At 41.2% G+C, this 19,142-nt stretch overlaps 1 protein-coding gene across 27 annotated transcripts in view; it reads left to right on the top strand.

The window, feature by feature from the left end:
* The window catches only part of mef2aa (myocyte enhancer factor 2aa), a 154,711-nt gene that overhangs the window by 115,997 nt on the left and 19,572 nt on the right, over positions 1 to 19,142 (top strand). For 12 of the 27 annotated variants that reach the window (XM_069190639.1, XM_069190630.1, XM_069190635.1 and 9 more), the window contains 4 exons: positions 9,443 to 9,574; positions 9,642 to 9,776; positions 11,739 to 12,003; positions 16,179 to 16,238. In XM_069190639.1, coding sequence (XP_069046740.1) covers positions 9,443 to 9,574; positions 9,642 to 9,776; positions 11,739 to 12,003; positions 16,179 to 16,238 — 592 coding nt within the window. The remainder of the gene's footprint in view (positions 1 to 9,442; positions 9,575 to 9,641; positions 9,777 to 11,738; positions 12,004 to 16,178; positions 16,239 to 19,142) is intronic. The other 15 variants (XM_015343586.2, XM_015343592.2, XM_015343596.2 and 12 more) reach the window with 10 other exon arrangements.

Raw genomic sequence — 19,142 nt, 5'->3', positions numbered from 1 at the left:
CCCCTCGGCCCGTGTGAATCGGCTCCATGTGCTCACCGCTACGTTAAGCAAGGTGGCGTGCTAATCCTCATGACATCACCATTGTATCCAATCCGTTCCATCTAATGCGCTTATCAAAGAGAACCTTTGAGTGCGAATTAACTTGAAGATCAGCGCGGGGAGGGCAGGCGATTGCAAAGCTTTTATCTGCCAAGTGCCATTTCTTTTTCTTATATAACTTCCCTGACTCCGTGTGGCTGTATTCTCTAGCTCCTGTTTAGCCTATCCTAAGGACAGGGGGCTGGGGAGTAAAAAGAAAAAAAAGTTTATTAGCTGCTCACATGGTTTTTCTGCAACAGACTGCAATTTCCTTGAAATTGTTTAAGTGTAGCCAGAATGCTTTTAAAGTCACATTGGCCTTATATAATATTAATATTATCCATGCCTTTTTAATTAGCCAAATGTCTGGGGATATTATAAATCACAGAATCCAAAAATCATACTTGAATATATGTACATATTTTTGTACACATATACATACAATATACGCATAAAAAGGATAAGAAATACTTTCAGTAATAAACAAAGCCATTTGCTGGCAATAAAAATGTCCCTTTATTTACAGTATGAGTTTATTACCACTCCTTATTGCTGGCCGTTGTTTAAATGCATGTTCATGGGAGAGAGCAGCAGGGTTTGAACACATTCACTTTCAGTCTGACAGGCTGGGTGGACATGGAGCAATGTTGTCATAATGATAAGGCTGTCTAGATCTCTGTATGGTAGAATCCTCGACTGCAGTTTGCAAAATCTCTTCTTAAATCTGCAGAGAAAATATTTCATTTTGTAGCAGAGCATGAGGTGATCTATTTAAGAGCTCTTTGCCTAAAAAGCAGAATAATTGTAGATGGATAATCTTCTATTTTAGAGCTCCAGTGGAGCAACGGGCCACACCTCCATGGCTAGTTATAGTTAGGTAGACTATCTGGTCTGTGAACTCTGGGGCCTGCTGGCTTTTACACTTAATTCCATTTGACCTCTGAAATCCATTTGTTTCTCTCCCATAGACTGTACTTAACATTCTGTACATGTCTAGAAGACAAAAATGATATGGTAATGTAGATACTTTTTCCCTTAACTCTTGTCTGCATTAAATGTCATCTACCACATTTTTGCCCATTCTTAAATTCTATCGGAAATCTGTATTTGCTAATCATCCAATTTTTATAACATTTGCAAACATCTATACAGTAGTTTACAAAAACTTTCACTCCACGGCCAAAACTTTGTTTCCTTTCTTCCCTTTTCAGCATGGAATAAACCTATTACTTGTTCCTATTTCACAATATTTCTGTTTATTTATTTCTATGTCATTGATATCAATTTAGAAGATCAGTGGTCCTAATAGATATGCCTGAGGAATTCCACTAATTCAGTCACCCCAGTCTGAACATTCCACACTTTTGTTATCAAAGTATTTGGCTGATTTTATAATCCAAAGTGATTTACAGAAGTTATTTAAACCATATTTATAGATAGACAAGATGATGCTCATGTATTATAGCTGGTTTGCTGGAGCAATTTAAGCCCACGCCCTTACCATTCCTCAAAGCTAGTATCCTACATTTAATAGTTTGTGGCATATACTCCAAAATGGAACATGCCCTTATAGGGTTCTTCAAGTTCAATGTCATTGCTTTCTTCATATTAATTCATTTCCCAGGTAGTAATGTGGTATAAATGTTGTTGTTTTTTGTTATTGGTATTTTTCCACTCTGCCTCTACAGAGGATGGAAATATACTGATGGAAAGGGATAGATTTAATGGATTAAAGATCCGGATCGTGCTCAAGAGTAAAAAGAGGCTTGTTTTTCTCACAGTGTCAAGGCATGTTTGCAGACAAACTCTTTTTCCTTAGTGCACAAACAGACACAGTCACACCTCACTCTGTGTAAAACCTATCATTTTCAGTCGGGTTTTTAAGGCCACCTTGTAACTTTGTAGACTTGTGGCATGGTCACTAAATGAAACAATTCTCATTCCGGCGTTCCAGTGCATCCCTGGACTAAGGGAGTCACTGTTAACATGGAGTAAGATGCCGACTGAGTGTTGGCAAGAGGCTGAGGCACGCTCTAATATAGAACACGGTCTGCAGACCAGAATGGAGCTCTTTCTTCCTATTTCACACACACTTACGTCCCAACTGACTTGACCCCAGTTGTTTTTTTTTCATTGAAAGCAAACTCTTATCAATACCCGTCTTCAAAACTGCGAGAAAATGGAGGCTCCCACAATCCTCCCTGGGCCTTGTTAACAGATTACAGAGTTCTTGTTACTACCCTCTCAAACGCTCAAATACATTTACGCCGTGACAGCCCTCATGTACAGTTATTCCTCTTGCTCTTATTGTGGGAGTTTTCATTTTCTTTTCTTTGGTTCCTGCTTCTTCTTCCTTTCCTGGATTTTTCCTTCTCTCCCTCCTTCTCGTTGCTGTTTTCCACTCTGGTGATGCAGTGCCTCGAAGTGCCAAGTGTGATAAGGTGACAGTGCCTGGATAGCGCTGGCTGGCTTCATGGGCTGTTATCGGGTTACAGATTGATGTGGCTCTGTGCTCTGACATGATGACAGCAGTGTGAGCTGCAAGGTCCTGTTTTCCAGAAGATGCAATGTATCTGGAGATAGGAAACTGCCAATAAGTGAAAACGAACCCCTTATAAGCGAAAGTAGTAGTTCGAATACGGAGAAGTGATGTTAACGTTATGCAGAACAGAGAAGAGTGTGTACACTATGCAAAGCTGGAAAAGTTTCTGGTTTGCACATGTGTGTAGTTTGGGACATATCTTCTTATGCAATATTAACCCTGAATTACTGTAGCAGTTGGAAAGTTTTTTTAATATTTTGCAGTGTCGTGGAAGAATACAGTCCTGGGCAAACTTCTGATCTGGGTGATTTTGTTAGAGCAGTGAAAGTGACAGCCTTTCTAACTACCTCAGCTCTCAAGACGCTGGCTGTGCTGAAAACAGCAATGGTTGTCAACCAGATACAGATTGTATGTCTCAGGAAAAGCATATGGAAATTGTAGCCAGTCATTAGTGGGGAGACATAGATTCTGCCTGCTGAGGTCTGCAGCACATTGTGATAAACGAAGGGGTTGACAAAGTGTTCACAGGCACAAAAAGCTTCAGCTTGGAAAAGGCATATCTGTCCCAGGAGCAGAAATGTGCAAGGGTCTCTGACAGGAGCAGGTGATCGTTACTTCTATTGAAGACAAGAGTGCGTGAAAGGAGGCAGAGAACACCATTCCTCCCTTTGACGCTGCTTTTCTTATCTTCAGAAATCTTTAGACCTTATGAAATCTTCCCCCTCGTCAATTGTGCATGTCTGTGAATCAAAAAAGCTTTGCTTATGTCTCATCATAATTCTCTGTATAGTCAGAGTCCTGGAAGAATAAAATGAGTCAGTGTCTTATATGTTGTGTACAAGGCAATATGTAGAACACAAGGAACATATTTGGTCTGTTGCTATAAGTGTGATATGACTTGTTTATCGTATATCTCACATAGGTGAGATATCTCATATTTAATGGCTATGTTGCATGATGGGGGGGTCTGTCTTTATTGCTCCCCCAGCACAACTTGCTTCTGACATATCTGGGTATATCCTAGAGCATAATCGCTTCCTCTGTCAGGCTCATGTGAAATATTTAACAGCCCAAATGTGTACCAGGAGTTTAATATATGTGGCACAGTTGTTCATTTTATTCTTCCAGCCAGTTTTGTATATATAAATAAAATCTTGTCTTCTAACACATTATTCTATTTTTTGTGCATTGCTCATAATATTTTTGGGATTTAATTTAATTGCATAGTCTAATACATTTCTGATTTGTCCTCTGAAATCTTGTTTTCTTTATACAAATTAAATCTGCTGCTGGTGTTAACACCTGCTATTTTTATATTGATCTCCTATTTCTTACTGTGTAAGACAGATTTGGGTTTATAGATTTGGAAAAGCACATATTACTGGGGTTAAAGGTGGAAATAGAAGAATTGAACTGGGATGAGGCTTGAAATGAAATAGACTGACTTGTTCTGGAGATATAAGTGCCTCCTTTTGATGCCTTATTGAAATACACTCGCTGACTGGCAGCAATGGTATTTAAATGAGAAGCAGACAAATCCCCATTAATAACATAGAGTCTGGCTCTGCTTCTCTTCATTGCCTTAGACACACATGCAACAATCCCTGAGACAGTGTATTCCTTTTCTAAAGCACCACAGACCTAGTTACACTTACTTATCTGTAAACTTTTAGCATTATTTAGGAAGGCACCTATCCAAATACAAAAATACATCAATACAGGGCTTGCTTTTCAGAAGTCATGTTCCTGATTCATCTTGCTGGTTAAAATTTCAAATATTGCTTTAACCCTGTAAACATGAGCCTTATTTTCTGCAGTCAGATAGTCTCGGGGGAACCAAAGTCTCATTCGTTTCAGATGAAACAATTTTCAGATAAAAGTATCTTGGTCACCTGTTTGTAGCATATTGCTCCTGAACACATTGCTGCAAAAAGTCTTCTGAATTTGTTTCACTCTTCCAGAATGTCCCTCAAAATACTGGAGCAAAGGTGCTTGGTCAGAGTATTTCAGGGGATGGTAGCGAGAGCCTTTGAATTTACCTTTAAGACTAGACCTCACTGGGGTGGTTCGGCTGACCAGTGCTCCACACTCCAAGACCTTGTATGGGCATGGCACGACGAGGCTGCTCCTGATTGGCTGTGCCTGGGCATTAAGGGCTGACAGGTGCTTGAGAGAGGGACACCTGTCCTGCCATGTGTTGATTTAGTGATCCATTTACTGGGAGCCACAGGCAGTGTCTGTGGGATACGCAAAGCGTGCCAAGTCATTTAAGAAGGAATTACAACTGGGCTGCCCAAGACAGACGATCTTTGCACACTTAGAAGTCCCTCTTAATAGTGATATCGTTTTTCTCGATCTAATCAATTTTTTTAGACGGATGTCTGAGTTTTGCAGACGTAATAATTGATGCGTTTTAGTTTCTTAAGCAGATTTCAGTACTGCAGGTTCGTCTCTCTGCTTTTTTGGCTTTACACAGTGAACAATCAATGTTTTTAAAACAGCCACTGTATCCCTTTGGCCAACGAGCACATCTGGTTATTTATGCCTTTTTTCCATGGTCATACTGCAGAACATTTGGCACAAGCTATTGATTGAGTATGAGATTGCGTACAGCTTAATTCAAGATACTATTAATAAGTGCAAGACTAATTGGAAGGTTCGAATGTTTTGTAAACACAGGACCTGAGAATTTGAGAAAATGTTTTCATTTGATATCCACTGCAGAGCTTGAAACAGTGGAAATAAAACTCGCTAATATTTGTACCTCGCTGATTAGAATTTGATTGGTGCTAGTGTGATGTAAAAGTAACATGGAAGCATCCTCTTCCCTGACCTCTGACAACAATACGCTTGCAGAGTGCACTTTTAGAATAAGAGCTCTAGTGAAACCGTTTAACAGCGTTAAAGTGCAGGGGCCGAAACATGCGATACATCCCTCTGAAATTTTTGTTGGAAACTTTTTGACCAAATTTCTGAGGTGTGTTAATTTTACAAGCAATTAAAAATAGAACATTAAATAAAATGGTTGCATAGATATTTTGCAAGTATTTTTAAAGTCTGACTTTCATGAGGTTTAAATAGCTCTTGAAATGAGAAAGAGAATACAGGCAGTATGTTGAAGTACAGTATTTGAATAAGCACATACGTGCATGTGCTTCTTGTGTAAATGCTTTTTCATCACCGCCTTCTTAGGATTTGTATCCTGTATTGGTTCATTCAGTCAAGTCCAACACAAATGTGTTGGCTGCCTGACACTCTGGAGTGCACTGATCAGCCCAGTTAAAGGATTGAAAACATGGGACTAAAAGCCTGTCTTCTGAAGCACATGTAACCTGTATGATGCTTTTTGATGTGAGTTCTTCTTGGAATGTAACACACTAATGTATAAATGTTATCATTCCGTTAAAAGTGTATGGTTTGCCTTCATTGATAACCCAAGTGTAGTAAATGGGCACCGAGTCTTAATACTCAGAATACCTAATATAGAATTCTAAATATCATGTCAGTGTTTATAAATACACCACCCATTCAGACAAACAGATAATGGCCTTTGAAATGAGGGCTAACGTCTACATTCTATATGCTTGTTTGAACGTAGTGCATGGGCTTCAGAATAAACCCACCACTGCTCAATACTAATTAAAGAAATACATAAGTTTGCACATACTAGTTACACTTACTTATCTGTAAGCTTTTAGCACGAGCCGACAGCTTTTTCAGAAAAGGAGGATGAGCATTCTGCATTATTCGCAAACTTCAGTTTAATAATGGATGGCGTACGTGACAGAAGAGTTTGGGAAGTGAGTCTGGGTGTGTGCATTTTCTGAGAGTCAGATGCCTGGGCGTCTAGTAGATTTCAGCAGTCCGGCAGCGTAAGCAGGGCCTCTGAGGCCAGGGCAGTGGGGGCCTTGTGGAGCTGAACTGTCTTGCCCACAGCCGGCCTGTCACACACAGACTCGCCTAGGCACGGCCACACCAAGCAATTTGAGATAATAAGCAGTTTAGGTCCTTAATTTGTAGTTCCGATCGAATCTGCAGAGCCCTGGCGCAGGGAGCATGTAGCTGCATGGTAAACAAGGAGGTTTATGGGACCTAAAGCAAAGGTTGCCTTCAGTAAACAGGAAATGACCGTGGAAGGCGTTTTCGCGGAATACAAAATAAAATAAAACGCTGGCAGAAAAAAGAAACAGACAATAATTTAGGAAAAGGTCTTCAGGTTCTGGAATTTGAATTTGCAGGATTTTCTGATTCTGGCTTTCTGAAGAGTTCACAATTAGTGTGAACTGCCTGATTAGGGTCAGCTCCTGTGTTGTCCTTGAAATAAAATGAACAGCCTCCTCCTCGCTTTTCAGAACTAATCTACCAAATGCCCTGTAGAAGATGACAAAAATCATGCTAGGACATGTCTAGAAGCACTCAGGCTTCTGCTTTTAAAGCAAACCAATTAAAAATGAATATTAGTCCTTTTTCTTGATTTGATTTTCTTGATTTTGCATGTTAAGCAGAGTATTGATACAGTTTGTCTGTAGCTTGCTGAATTGCAGTACCTCTGTATCTTGGGCTACACTGTTAATTCGACACTCTCTTTATTCATTAATTGGGTTGCGCCATATTCCATGGAGCAACACAAAGAAATCAGGATAATGGAATAAGTGTGCATGGACCGCAGTCTGCGGCTATAGGAGACTTATTTAAGCCAGACAGTGACTGACCATACTCTGCTCTTTACCAGAACCTTAAAGAATAACTGCACTGTCACATAGAAAGTGCATGATAAGATTACTTGTACAGATTTTGCAGTCAGTATGAAATCCAACGGTTAGGTCTGACTGCTTGTGAGTGGAAAACCTCAGAGCTGGCTGCTGGGGAGAGGTGTAGGAGGTGGGTAACCTGAGTGGTTAGATAAGACAGCAGAGGAGTTCACTGCTCCTGTCGGAGGTGGAGACAGAGAGGAGCAGAAAGCAGTCGACACAGCAGGGACTTACCCCTTGCCTGTCGGAGAGATGCTAACACACCTCCCCTTCTGCAAGGAAGTAGCTCATTCAGCACTGGAAGTGTGACTGCAGCAAACTCAGCTCCAGTCGCTTTAGATTTGACAATTCAGCCAAAGAATACGGCGATTCGCTAGGTAGAATGAATTCAAACTTTTATTAAAGCTCTCCGGTTGCCCAAAGATGTCATTTGGTAAGCCTTGTGCTATTGTGAAAAACAAATCCAGGTGATTAGTGGATAGACCAGAACACGCAAAGAATCATTTAAAATAAAATAACCTTAGAAGTTCATTCTGTTCGTGATCCTGGAAAATCTGACAGTGCCAAGCCAAGAGTTTATCTTATGAATTAACCAGCACGGAGAGTCCACCTCCATTTTAGGACAGCAAGCCACTGTATGGACATTATATGCGTTTGTATGCTTTCATTTTTGTTCTTTGCGAGTCATTTCCTAAGTTAATATAGTCATCTGTCACCATTTGTTGCATATCATCAACATCATTCTGACTTTTAATAAAATTGTGAGATTGGGGGGAAAAGTGTTTGTGGTATAAATGTGTCTGTGGTTTCCTTCCAGATACTTCTGTACTGTAAACTTCCACATTCTCTATGTACCAGCAGAAAAGGAGGCTAATTTTATATTGACATATATCACAGACAGCTGGGCACAACTGTGTGGCTGAAATAACCCCTGAAATACATGGCTATATGAACTACTTTGGCCAGACATAATAGGGCACTTACTTCTATTGATTTAGAGAATCCATAAAACCTGCGACTGGCAGACATGTTGTGTTAACCTTGGAAAATTCTGAAGATGCAGCTCTGTGGGACCCTCCTAGGCCTCAGCCATCCAGCTGTGTGGCTTATGATAACTGAAAGATAATGAAATATGCATTGTGCACGTACACATTCAGCAGGGAGAAATCAAGTTTGGTTTCTCCAATGCCAAGTGTCCCAGAAGAGATGAAAGGGTCAAAAGTGTCATTTCAATTTGAATCCTGGTTCGGGATCAACTTCAAAATACATGGCACAGCGCACACAGCGCACACAGTGGATGAGAAAAGAAATGTACGCATCTGAGACTAACCCCTTAGTTTTGAATCCACTAGATTTGTTTGTGTTTTCATGTGCTTATTACCCAAGCTTGTTCTTTTTGCAATTAGAGGCCAAAATGAAATCAAGTTTTCTGAATTTCTCCCGACAGAATTACTGAATTTCTCTAGACAGATCTTGAAAAGCTCCGCAAGGACTTCAGCTTTTGTAGTGACTGGATAAATGTAGTAGACTGGATAAATGAACAATTAAATAAACATGGGTACCAGAAGGTCCAAATTACTTTCTTTTTTGGGGGCAGACCCTGTGGCGAAGTCCTCAGTCACCTACTGTAGACAGCCCCCCGGTACCCCTATAGTTCCACTACGATCCTGAAACATTGTTTTTAAAACCAAGTATTTAAAATCCTCAAAGTCATAGAAAAGCCAACCTAGGTGACCTCTTCGGCTAAAATAAAACAGTGGAAAATGAACCTGAAGAGGCAAGTGCAAACTAATAAGAAGTGGATTTAAAACTGAGAACAGGAGGTACTTCTTTATGCAGATGGCCGTCGGAGTGTGGAACAGGTTTTCCAGCCATGCTGTTGAAGCCGATACCCTGGTTTCTCTCAAGAGACAGCAGCAGGAGATCCTGGGATCAATTAGCTACTAACTCCAAAATGATCTGAATGGGCTGATTGGCCTCCTCTCGTTTGTAACCGGTTTTGTGTTCTAAAAAAACAGCAAACATTTTTTTTACCACGTGTGTATGTGTGAATTCTCCGATTGTATTTCAGAAATTAAGAAACAAAGGCCTTAGTGACTGTGCCAGTCCCGAACCCGATGACTGTTTCGGGCACAGCCCCACCATGGACGAGCGATACGGCAAGCTTAACGAAGAGAGTGATTTAATTTACAAGCGCTGCGGTGTAAGTATTTTTTCACTTCTCTGCCCTTTTGTGTTGATTCCCTTTTTTATGTTGATGTTCACTGCAGGCGCTTAACAAGAAAGAACACAGAGGCTGTGATAGCCCGGACCCTGACGCGTCATATGTGCTCACCCCTCACACAGAAGAAAAATATAAAAAAATTAATGAGGAGTTTGATAATATGATGAGAAATCATAAAATCGTAAGTAAATGCAATGTTTTTGCTTGGCTTTGTGGCAAAAGGATTTTTTTTTTCCTTTTTCGGTTTCTATTTTTTTCCGTTGCCCCCACCTCACCCTCACCCCCACCCTCTGCCAGCAATTTTCAACGCAACAATGGACTGTTCAACATTTTCTTAACTTTTTTTGTTCCACGCGCCTTACGTTTTGTCACATCATGATAAGATCACATTGTGGAGATAGAGTGAAAACTCTGAGCATCATCGGTGGGTCTCTCTGCGTTTGTGTTTTTTCTCTCCTTCAACACATTGCCCCTTGTTTCAGATACCACAAAGAGAGAGATAACTAAATAGAGACTGTTGTTTTGTATTTAAAGCTAGCCAATTGCTAATAATTGGCATCTAAACCCCAAAAAAGTGGAGAATACTAAGACAATAGCTTGTACAGTATGTTAAAGTGGAAGAGACAGGCCTGCTCAGATTTTTTCCCTGTGGAGGCAATATGTTGCAACTACGTAATGTAACATGATAGAAATTTAATAGCCTGACTAATATGAGAAAAGCTTCCCAGATTGGCTGGGCAGGGCACCTTTTCTGGCTCCAATATTAGCTGATACTGCTGGAGATGGAAAGCTTTATAACTTTCCTCATTGCATTTTTTTTTTTCCTGCACAGATTTCAAGATCAAATCTTTATTGGGGACATACACAGTAGGATCGGGCTCATGTGCGAGTTAGGAAATTTATCATCGACTGGGTATTGTCTCAGCCCTCACCTCTTTGCTCATTAAAATCGTGTTTTTTTCTCTCTTGTTTTTCACACATCCTTTGAGGTGAAAACCTCAACTGCCCCCCCCCTCCCCACCACGGCGGTCCCTCAGCTCTCATCTGAATAATAGGCTTCTTGCAATGGGAGTAAAATTAGCTCGACAATACCTGTGATAATTCAGCTAATGTTTTTTTTTTTCTACAAAATGTCTGAAGTGAGCTTGTTGTGAATAGGTCATAAGCAGAACAGTCTTTCTGGGTGAAGCTTAAATTTATGACAATGGTGATCTTATCGCGGTGTGTGCGATATTAATAATCTGCACTAAAATATAGTGCTGAAATTATATTGCTGATTTTTTTTTTCTTTTGAATGATAAAATACCACTCCTAATGCCATTAACTTCACTAATAAAGTCACTAACCACCTCACCACCCTGAGCTGAGAATGGAATGACTCCTCTGGCTGTTGTCACAGATGCACGCACTGAATCCTGGGATAGGTAGCACTGCATACGCAACTGTGGATCAGCAGATCTTCTCAAGTCATGTTTGCATCTATCCAAGTGCCCTTGTGTGATGTGTACGTGTGCTGTACATATCCTGCACATGCGAAATGCTTGGTTGGTTTCTAATTAAAGTGTCCAATTCTCCATACCTCCCACAGTATTCTGGTAGTATAGAATACTTCGCAAAGGATTTTATTTGTGGACATGTGGAGGACGTGGACTGAAGAGATGGGATGAGAAGTTTTGTTTGTCTGAAAAAGAGATGACTACTCCCCCCTTGTAGACACATCGAGAGAGTCATTTCCAAGAGGTTTTGTTCATTGACACGGATTGACGTTTTGCACAGAGCATTCCTTTTCATTTTTTCACTTCGTAGCGTACTTAACAAATAACTTGAATGCGGCCTTTTTTACGACTTGCATTCCATCTACCAGTCCTCCATATGCAACGGTTCAAGCCCACGTCATTAGCGTCTGCGGGTACAAAGAGCAGTGCTCTTTTGATGGTCACTTGTGATCTTTACAGTGGCATTTTGCAGCTGTTTGTTGGTTTATTAATAAACTTGCCAGCACAAAGCACGATGCCCACACCTCTGCCAAGGGAATGCTCTGTCAGGGTTACAGTCGGAGCCGCTCGCTGTTCCTTTGCTGTGGTCTTTTCCTGGGCTCAGGCCGTTGATCCTCTGTGTGTTTCTGTCTTTGTTCCCCTTATAGCCCACTGCTTTGCCGCAGCAGAACTTTTCGATGCACGTGGCGGTGCCGGTAACGAACCCCAACACCCTCTCCTACAGCAACCCCGGGGGCTCCCTCGGGACCCCCGCCCTGGCTGCCGCCACAGCATCGCTGAGCGACGGCGGGATGCTGTCGCCTCCCCAGGGCTCCCTGCACAGGAGCGTCGTGTCCCCCGGGGCCCCGCAGAGGCCGTCGAGCACCGGCAGCGCAGGTGGGTGGGAGAGCACAGCTGCACAGCAACAAGAAGGTTAGACCTGAGGTGCCGTTGACTGCCATGTTGGATCACGTCTGAGTTTCAAAGTGAACTAGCTTTTCAGGGCTGATTTTTTTATTTGGAAAGCTTTGCATCCTTCTTCGTTTTGTTAGGAAATGACCCATTTATTAAGCTGTCAACAGTAAAAAGAGCAGCTAAGGATATGATGTTAATTTTTTTTAGCTGAATGTACGGTATGTAGAAAAAGAATTAGCCTTTAGTTCAGTAAATACAGTCAATTGTTCAGCTTATTTACAGATTGTCACATCGATAAGAGAACATTCAGACTGCACTCTGTCACCTGTTTGCAAAGTGTTCATGGCTTGAATGGATCTTGAACATGAATTATTTTCTTGTCCTTAATGCACAAATAGAATATCATGTGGCCTGAACTGGCATTATTATTATCCTTTCTCACTCAACGTGAAAAACAGATCAGTTGAGGAATTTCTCCATCTGCTGTTTAATTGGTCGTGCACTGACAATGTGACAATGTGAGCAAACTGGACAGGCTAGTGATATCTCCTTAATCTGGCAAGTGGGGAGAAAGTCGAAGTGGCACATCACTGACGAGTGATCAGACCGGTTCAGGCTGATCATGTGCAGTCCAGTTTCGGAGGACATTCAGATGTGCATTGGAAATGATTGTGACAGTTTGCAGGTTTTTTGGAGAGTGCAGTGGGGGCAGGTCCTGTGTGACGGGCCGTGACAGAGTGGCAGGTTCTCCTGAGTGAAGTGGATTTTCACAGCCTCCGTTGAGCCCAGCCAGAGAGGCTGCAGTTTGGCCCCTGAACGTCTGGCCAGGTGGAATGATAGGGCCCCATTCTTTCAGAAACAGAACTTAGGCTTTTTTCCCACTTTGGTGGCATAGACCACAAAACAGGCGACACGCCTTTCGCTGCTTGGCTCCCCTTTCGTTTGAAGTAGGAAACAGCTCAGGCAAGGAGCCAGAAAAAGCAGAAATCCCCCTCTCTCTGGAGAGATTGTGTTGCTTTCCATAGAAGACCAAGACAAACAAACCTGCAATTACACAACAAAGTGTTACTCAACAACAATTACACATCAAACCAGCAAAGTGCCTGTGGCTGGCCCAGCCTGTGGGCATTCTTCCTCAAGGGGAATGGCACAACAAGTTTATCCTTCAGAGTATAGACCACAAACCCTACTGTCCTATTACCAATTTCATCTGCATGCACATCCTTGCTGAAAAATAGTAATTACCCAAACCTAGTGCAGAGTGCTGGTTTAAAGACGTAAAGGCAGTGTCTAAGACTCCCGATGACTGGGGACCCATGAATATTGACCACCTAGAGTCAATAGCCATTGTGAATATTTGATTACACCTGCAGAAAAAACATCCACTTTTTGTGGGTTTTCTCCTACAAAGTGTGATATTCCAAGTGTCTGATTTTTTGCTGGGTTCCCTTCTCAGAATCAAAATCCAGAATCATGATTCCTTTATTAAATAAGAATTAATTAAACTTAGTAATGAATGTCATGATTTTTTAAATTTGGTTGAATGTGCTTATTTTGTTTATTAGTTTATATCACTTATATGTAAGGTGATTTTGAATATTTGTTTGCTTGCAGGTTAAATGGGATAAAAGGGATAAAAGGGCTTCTTTTGGGTTGATGAACTGTTGATGTTTAAGTTCTAACCCAATACATTCAACCCACCAGGAAAATTAGGATGTGAGGAACCACCTACTGCATGTAGATAAATAACTGATATCTTAATTAATGAACATAATTAACTTACTAGTTTTATCCAAAGGCTGTTTACCTCTGTGTACTGAGATTGAATGAGTGCAGATGACAAGGTCATTTGTATGAGACCTTTCTTTAAACACTCAGCTGCTGATGTGTCCTTGCATTCAGCATGTGTACTGAGACACTGCCACCACAGTGACTTCTGTTTCTGTGCTCTTCGCTCTGGGAGCTGGGAAGGGAAGGAAGGAGCCTATTCTGGTGTTCTCAGCGGAACTAGCAGTGAAGCTGTCTTCGGTTGTGCTTCTGCAAAACAGATCTGTGGTCACCCCACCTAAGCCCATCTTTAACCACAGCAAGTCCTGAGAGGCACACCAGTCTTCAGAACCTTTTCAATGAGCTGCACTTTATATCTTTTTATTATCTCCAGCAAAGATAACACTGCTGTCTCTTTTATATTAAATTAAGTATATATTTAATCTTCAATTAAAACTGTTCAGTTCAGTTACATAAGATGTTGCATTAATGTTAAAGTATAGACATTATTATACATTTTTTGAGCAGCTATACTGTACTATATTGAATTGGTCCATTCAATTCAATGTAGTTTTTGCACCAAAAGGCCTTTACAGTATTATTGATTCCTGTTCTCTAAACAATTCCCACATATTTGTGCACCATTTCCTTCCTCTCTTTCGTTCACTCAAAAAAAGCATTCACTTTGCATCAGCCTTGTTCACCAACAGCTGGCAGTGTCAGTGAAGTTTCATGAAAGGAGACATATCTTGTGCTGTTACTCACATTCCTGGTGACTCATGAATTCTTAAATCTGGATTTCGTCAAATTCACAAAGGATTTCATCAGATGAGTCATTTCCTTCGGTTTCATTTTCTCCTGACTGGGGCATGTGAAACTGGAGAAGGAACTTTTCTCCCCCCCCACCTCGGAAATCGTGACCACAGCTCTTGTGCAAAAGGGTTCCCAACTCTGGTACTCTTTGTTTTGGGGGGATTTTTCATTCCACCTCAGCTTTCTCGTACCGAGTCAAACTCTCAATTGACCTAATTGAATCAATTGAATTGACTAAATTAACTCTTTAACTCCTTCTAAGACGTTTTCAATCACTAAATACTAGGAGCTTTCAAGCTGATTGGAGTATCTAAAAGTATCTTAATAACTTTAAGTATCTTCAAAACTGAGAAAAATGATTAGGTGTAATTAAGGAAATCAGTGAGTTAAGTGACTGAGCTGGAAACCAGCAGATGGAGGACTCTTCCAGTCCTCTGGCTTCAGAGCTCTGGGTACTGTGTTAGAAAGTAGCTTCAATCTGGCAAAGACAAAAAGTTCCTGGAATGAAGAGAGAGAGCTCAGACCATAAAAATCCTCTCCGGGTCTCCTCTGGTGCCTGTATTTACACTGAGTGGGACAAAGACCTACAGTGCCAGATCCTTAAGCTATCCTTTAGCTTCATATACAGTATCTTCATTGTGTATGTTTTCAGTTGAAAAACAATTGTTCCATCTTTTATATTTTGTTTGTATGTAATTCTACACCTATATAGTCACACACACAGCACACAAAAATTTTCCATGTTTATTGTGTCCAAAAAGGTCAGAAACCAGCAGGTTTTATAGGTCTTTTTAAACTTGAAACCTCACTTAGAGCACTTTACAGTTACAGTACATTCCTCCACAGGCCTGGGTAGTGGGCTGTAGCTCACGGGGCTGGGAAACAGGGACTCCGATAGGTGCAGACCAGTGTATCTGGGGCCTTGCTCAGTGAATGCCCTGTCCAGCCATTTTAGCCTCTTCCAGATTGGTGTCTGCAGAAGTGGCCAACATGCACGTTTGCCTTGTGTGTGCAGAAAAACGATCTTGTTATGTGCTGTGTATTCATACAAGACACAATAGCGAAGTCTGTGGCATTTTCACTAGGCACCCCTAAAAGTTCTGAACAAGTTTTTTAATTGTAATACAATGTTTCATAGATGAGTTTAGTCCCTTTTGTAAAATGTGACCTCTTTTTATGTATTTAATGTGGATCTCACCCCATTTCTGTAGAGCAATTTACCATCTGAATAATTTTACATGCACAATGTACTCCTGTTGGCAATAAAGGGACTTCAGCTATGAGAAAATAACAAATCCATCTGGTTTCACTAAGTAAAATTACACGTAGCAAACAGGGCTTTGTGCCTTGAATGTAATTAATATAGTTCTAACAGTGCAGATAAAGATTATTCTGCCTACACATTCAGCTGCTTGAAGATGAAACTGGTGTGATGCTCTATTTAGAGATTATTAGCTCTTAATCTCAAAACCACCTCAGAACAGCACAGCTATAGGATAAAAAGCAAACCTTTCAAAGATTACTGCACTTCTTGGATCTCAAAAGTTCTTTCACATATGGGCTAGAGTAAAAGGTGCAGATGGTTAATCTTGTCATTTTGTGCATCTCGTTAGGTGGCATGCTGGGTACTACAGACCTCACAGTGCCAAACGGCGCAGGCTCAAGCCCAGTGGGTAAGTCTTCGAGGAAGAATTAATTAGCTTTCTAGCAGTATGCAGTACAATTTGAAATCATTAGCTGGATTCATAAGGCTGCGACAGACATCAGTTAACCTTAAATGCCACTGAAACTCATCTTATGATAGTGGAAGGACATTAAGCTGCATGGAAGAGCTGGAAAATCATACAAATAAAATCACACTTCCTTCTGACATGGTGCAATAGGTGGCCTCAGTATCTGAAGCTAATCGTTACAGCATTGTTCTTGTTCTGCAGTGTATTTCCTCAGCGCACATGTATAAGCCCAGCTGATTAAGTCACAGGATATGATGTACTATATAGTTGTATGTACAGAAACATTTGTTAAAACTCTTCACACTGGAATGAAGATACTTTAAATATAATTTCTTGCATTTTGGCTAGCTCACTACATTTAAGGGTCTAAATGCTTAAAATTCTGAACTGTCTTTTTGGATAATAATTATTGCTTCAGTCTCAAGCAGTCAGAGGTCTGCAGGCGAATGGAGCGGATTTTATGTCTATGGCCTGTGGCCTTTAGGAAGTAGAAGCAGAGGGCTTTGATGCAATGGCGTCATCTGGTTTGTACGGAAAACCCTGGTGCAGAACTCAAGAGAAACTGATGTTTTTTTCATAGTCATGAGTCAATGGTAAATAAGCTTCAGAATGGGGGAAAAAAACAGTCAAGCATTCTATGCATCATATTTTAGATGGAACGTTTCTGCAAACGTTTATGCAGAGAATAACAACAAGCTAAAGCAGGACATCAGTTGTGAAAATGAGCCACTTTGGTTGTTATTCAGTAGAAGCGGTAGTGGTGATCCTGGTCGCTGTCAGTAGTGAGTGCTGCAGGTGGAACTGGTGCAGGTCAAGCTCCTATGTCAGGGGGTAGAGGTCATGCAGAGATGCTATGTGTGCCTCAGACATCGTCCCCGCGCCCTCTTCTCCTTTTCTCGCCCTATCTGTCGTGGTCACTTCTAAAATAGAAAGTACAAACCTATTCCATAAATACCACAACAAAAAAGAATGGAAGAGGAGGCTCACTTTCATCCAGCAATGAGAGAAGGACAGACTTTCTCCGTGAAGCCCGGCTGGCTGCAGACCGTGGAGACGCGGGTAGCTGGGGAGAAGGCGAGGGTTCTCTGGAGGGAAGCGTGCAGCCGAATGGGTAACGAGAAGCGCTGTGGAGAAGGAAAACGGTGTCAGCTGTTAATTCCTCTCCAGCGCTGCGGCTGGGCTGCACACACTGCCAAAGCGCCAAGGAGACACCCAAGGTTATATGTCCAACTGTTCCTTCTTGACAGTAACAGATACCAGGGTTTTCTTTGTTCTGTGGCGGCCTGTTCCTGGAGATAAGGGCCCAACTGGTCAGATGAGCACTGCACCTGCAGCTTGCGGAATGCAAGCCTGCAGTTTAACACTGGGGGGTACAGAGGGGACCGGGCTGGCTCGTTGGGAACATCAGGCCAGGAGACCTGGCGAAGGGCTGAGTCAGAAGCACTAGCACACCTCCAACTCACGTTCATGGAGTTCCAGATCTGGGCACTGAAGCTGTGTCACTGCACTCATAGGCCCTAAATAAGCTTTGCATTTAAAAAAATATAAAATGATATTAAACAAAAACTTTGCAGTCAGTGACCATGCTTTCTTAGAGACGGTTATCTGTTGCCGTTATTTGTAATGAAAAGATTATAAAGGGTTAACGAGGAAATGTTTCCCCAGTGTGGACAGTTCTGAGCAGCTCTGCATTGTTTAACGATGAATGCAGCGTTTCCTTTAAGATTGCCTCCTCCCGGCCCTGCTCCCCAACCCTCTCCTTTTCTCCTCTAGACATTTCCTTCCCTCAGCTGACAGGTGCATCTGTTTGTCCGGTACCAGAACAGTCCTTTTATGGGCTGAGAGAGTCTGCAAGATGCCTAGCCCAGCAGAACTCTGAAACTATTCGGACCATGACATCCCTCTAAGTCCTTTGTACACAATGCCCGGGCAGCCTGTCATGGCCACTATGTGTCATGTGAAAGGCATTGGCAGGTGTCCTTTAACCCTGTGCTTGCCTGATAGACCATTTAAGAAGGCCTTCCCGCTGCTATTGGCTGTGAGCTTCAACACTGGGGCAAAATCACAATTCTCACGCAATAATGCACCAGGCTCTTTTGTTCTTCGGTCATTTTTCATCTCTTGTTGAGTCATAAAGCTTTCAGAGAGGTCTCTTTGAGTTCATAGGATTAATATTTTCTTATTGGTCTGTATGAGAAAATGCAACAATTTTTGCTGTAGTATAACACAAAAATATGCAGACTTGTACATCACCATATGTAAGGCTGTAAGCAATGAAAGACATCTGAAAGCAGGACATCAGTTTTTTTATTGTTTTAATTTGCAGAAGCAATATTTATGGTCATTCAAGGCTTAAAATTATAGTAAAATTAGGAAACGTAATGTTAACTTTGAATCCACTGTTTCTTAACGTGATATGTGGTAGATGACAAATTGTGATTTTGTTTTTTATTTAAATAGAATATATTAGGGATTTAATGTTCTGAAATAGAATATAAATACTGAAACAAAAATAAAATGTGCATTTGTATGCATATGAGTTTCCAAAGTTCAGAAATATTAAGTAATCAAAGAGTGCCATTTTTACCAGGAAATTTGTTTCATTTGTATTTCAAATCAATTTTTAGGAAATGTCTTTTGAAACTGGCCCAGCAGAGCCTTGACAAGCTGCAGGGAACTTACAAATCCCATTAAAAATGAATATAAAGCAGAGAGCATGTAAAAGATTTAGCAGGGCACACAGGCAGCATAACTGCACAAGAGGCACTTTCACAAACACAGAGAGAGAAGTAAAGAATGAACCTTTCACATTTCACATATTAGAGCTTCAATAAACAAGGAGAA

Source organism: Lepisosteus oculatus, chromosome 5, assembly GCF_040954835.1.
Source record: "Lepisosteus oculatus isolate fLepOcu1 chromosome 5, fLepOcu1.hap2, whole genome shotgun sequence".
NCBI classification, from domain to species: Eukaryota; Metazoa; Chordata; class Actinopteri; order Semionotiformes; family Lepisosteidae; genus Lepisosteus; species Lepisosteus oculatus.
Note: the sequence above shows the minus strand (reverse complement) of the source record. Positions and strands in the feature narration are given on the sequence as shown.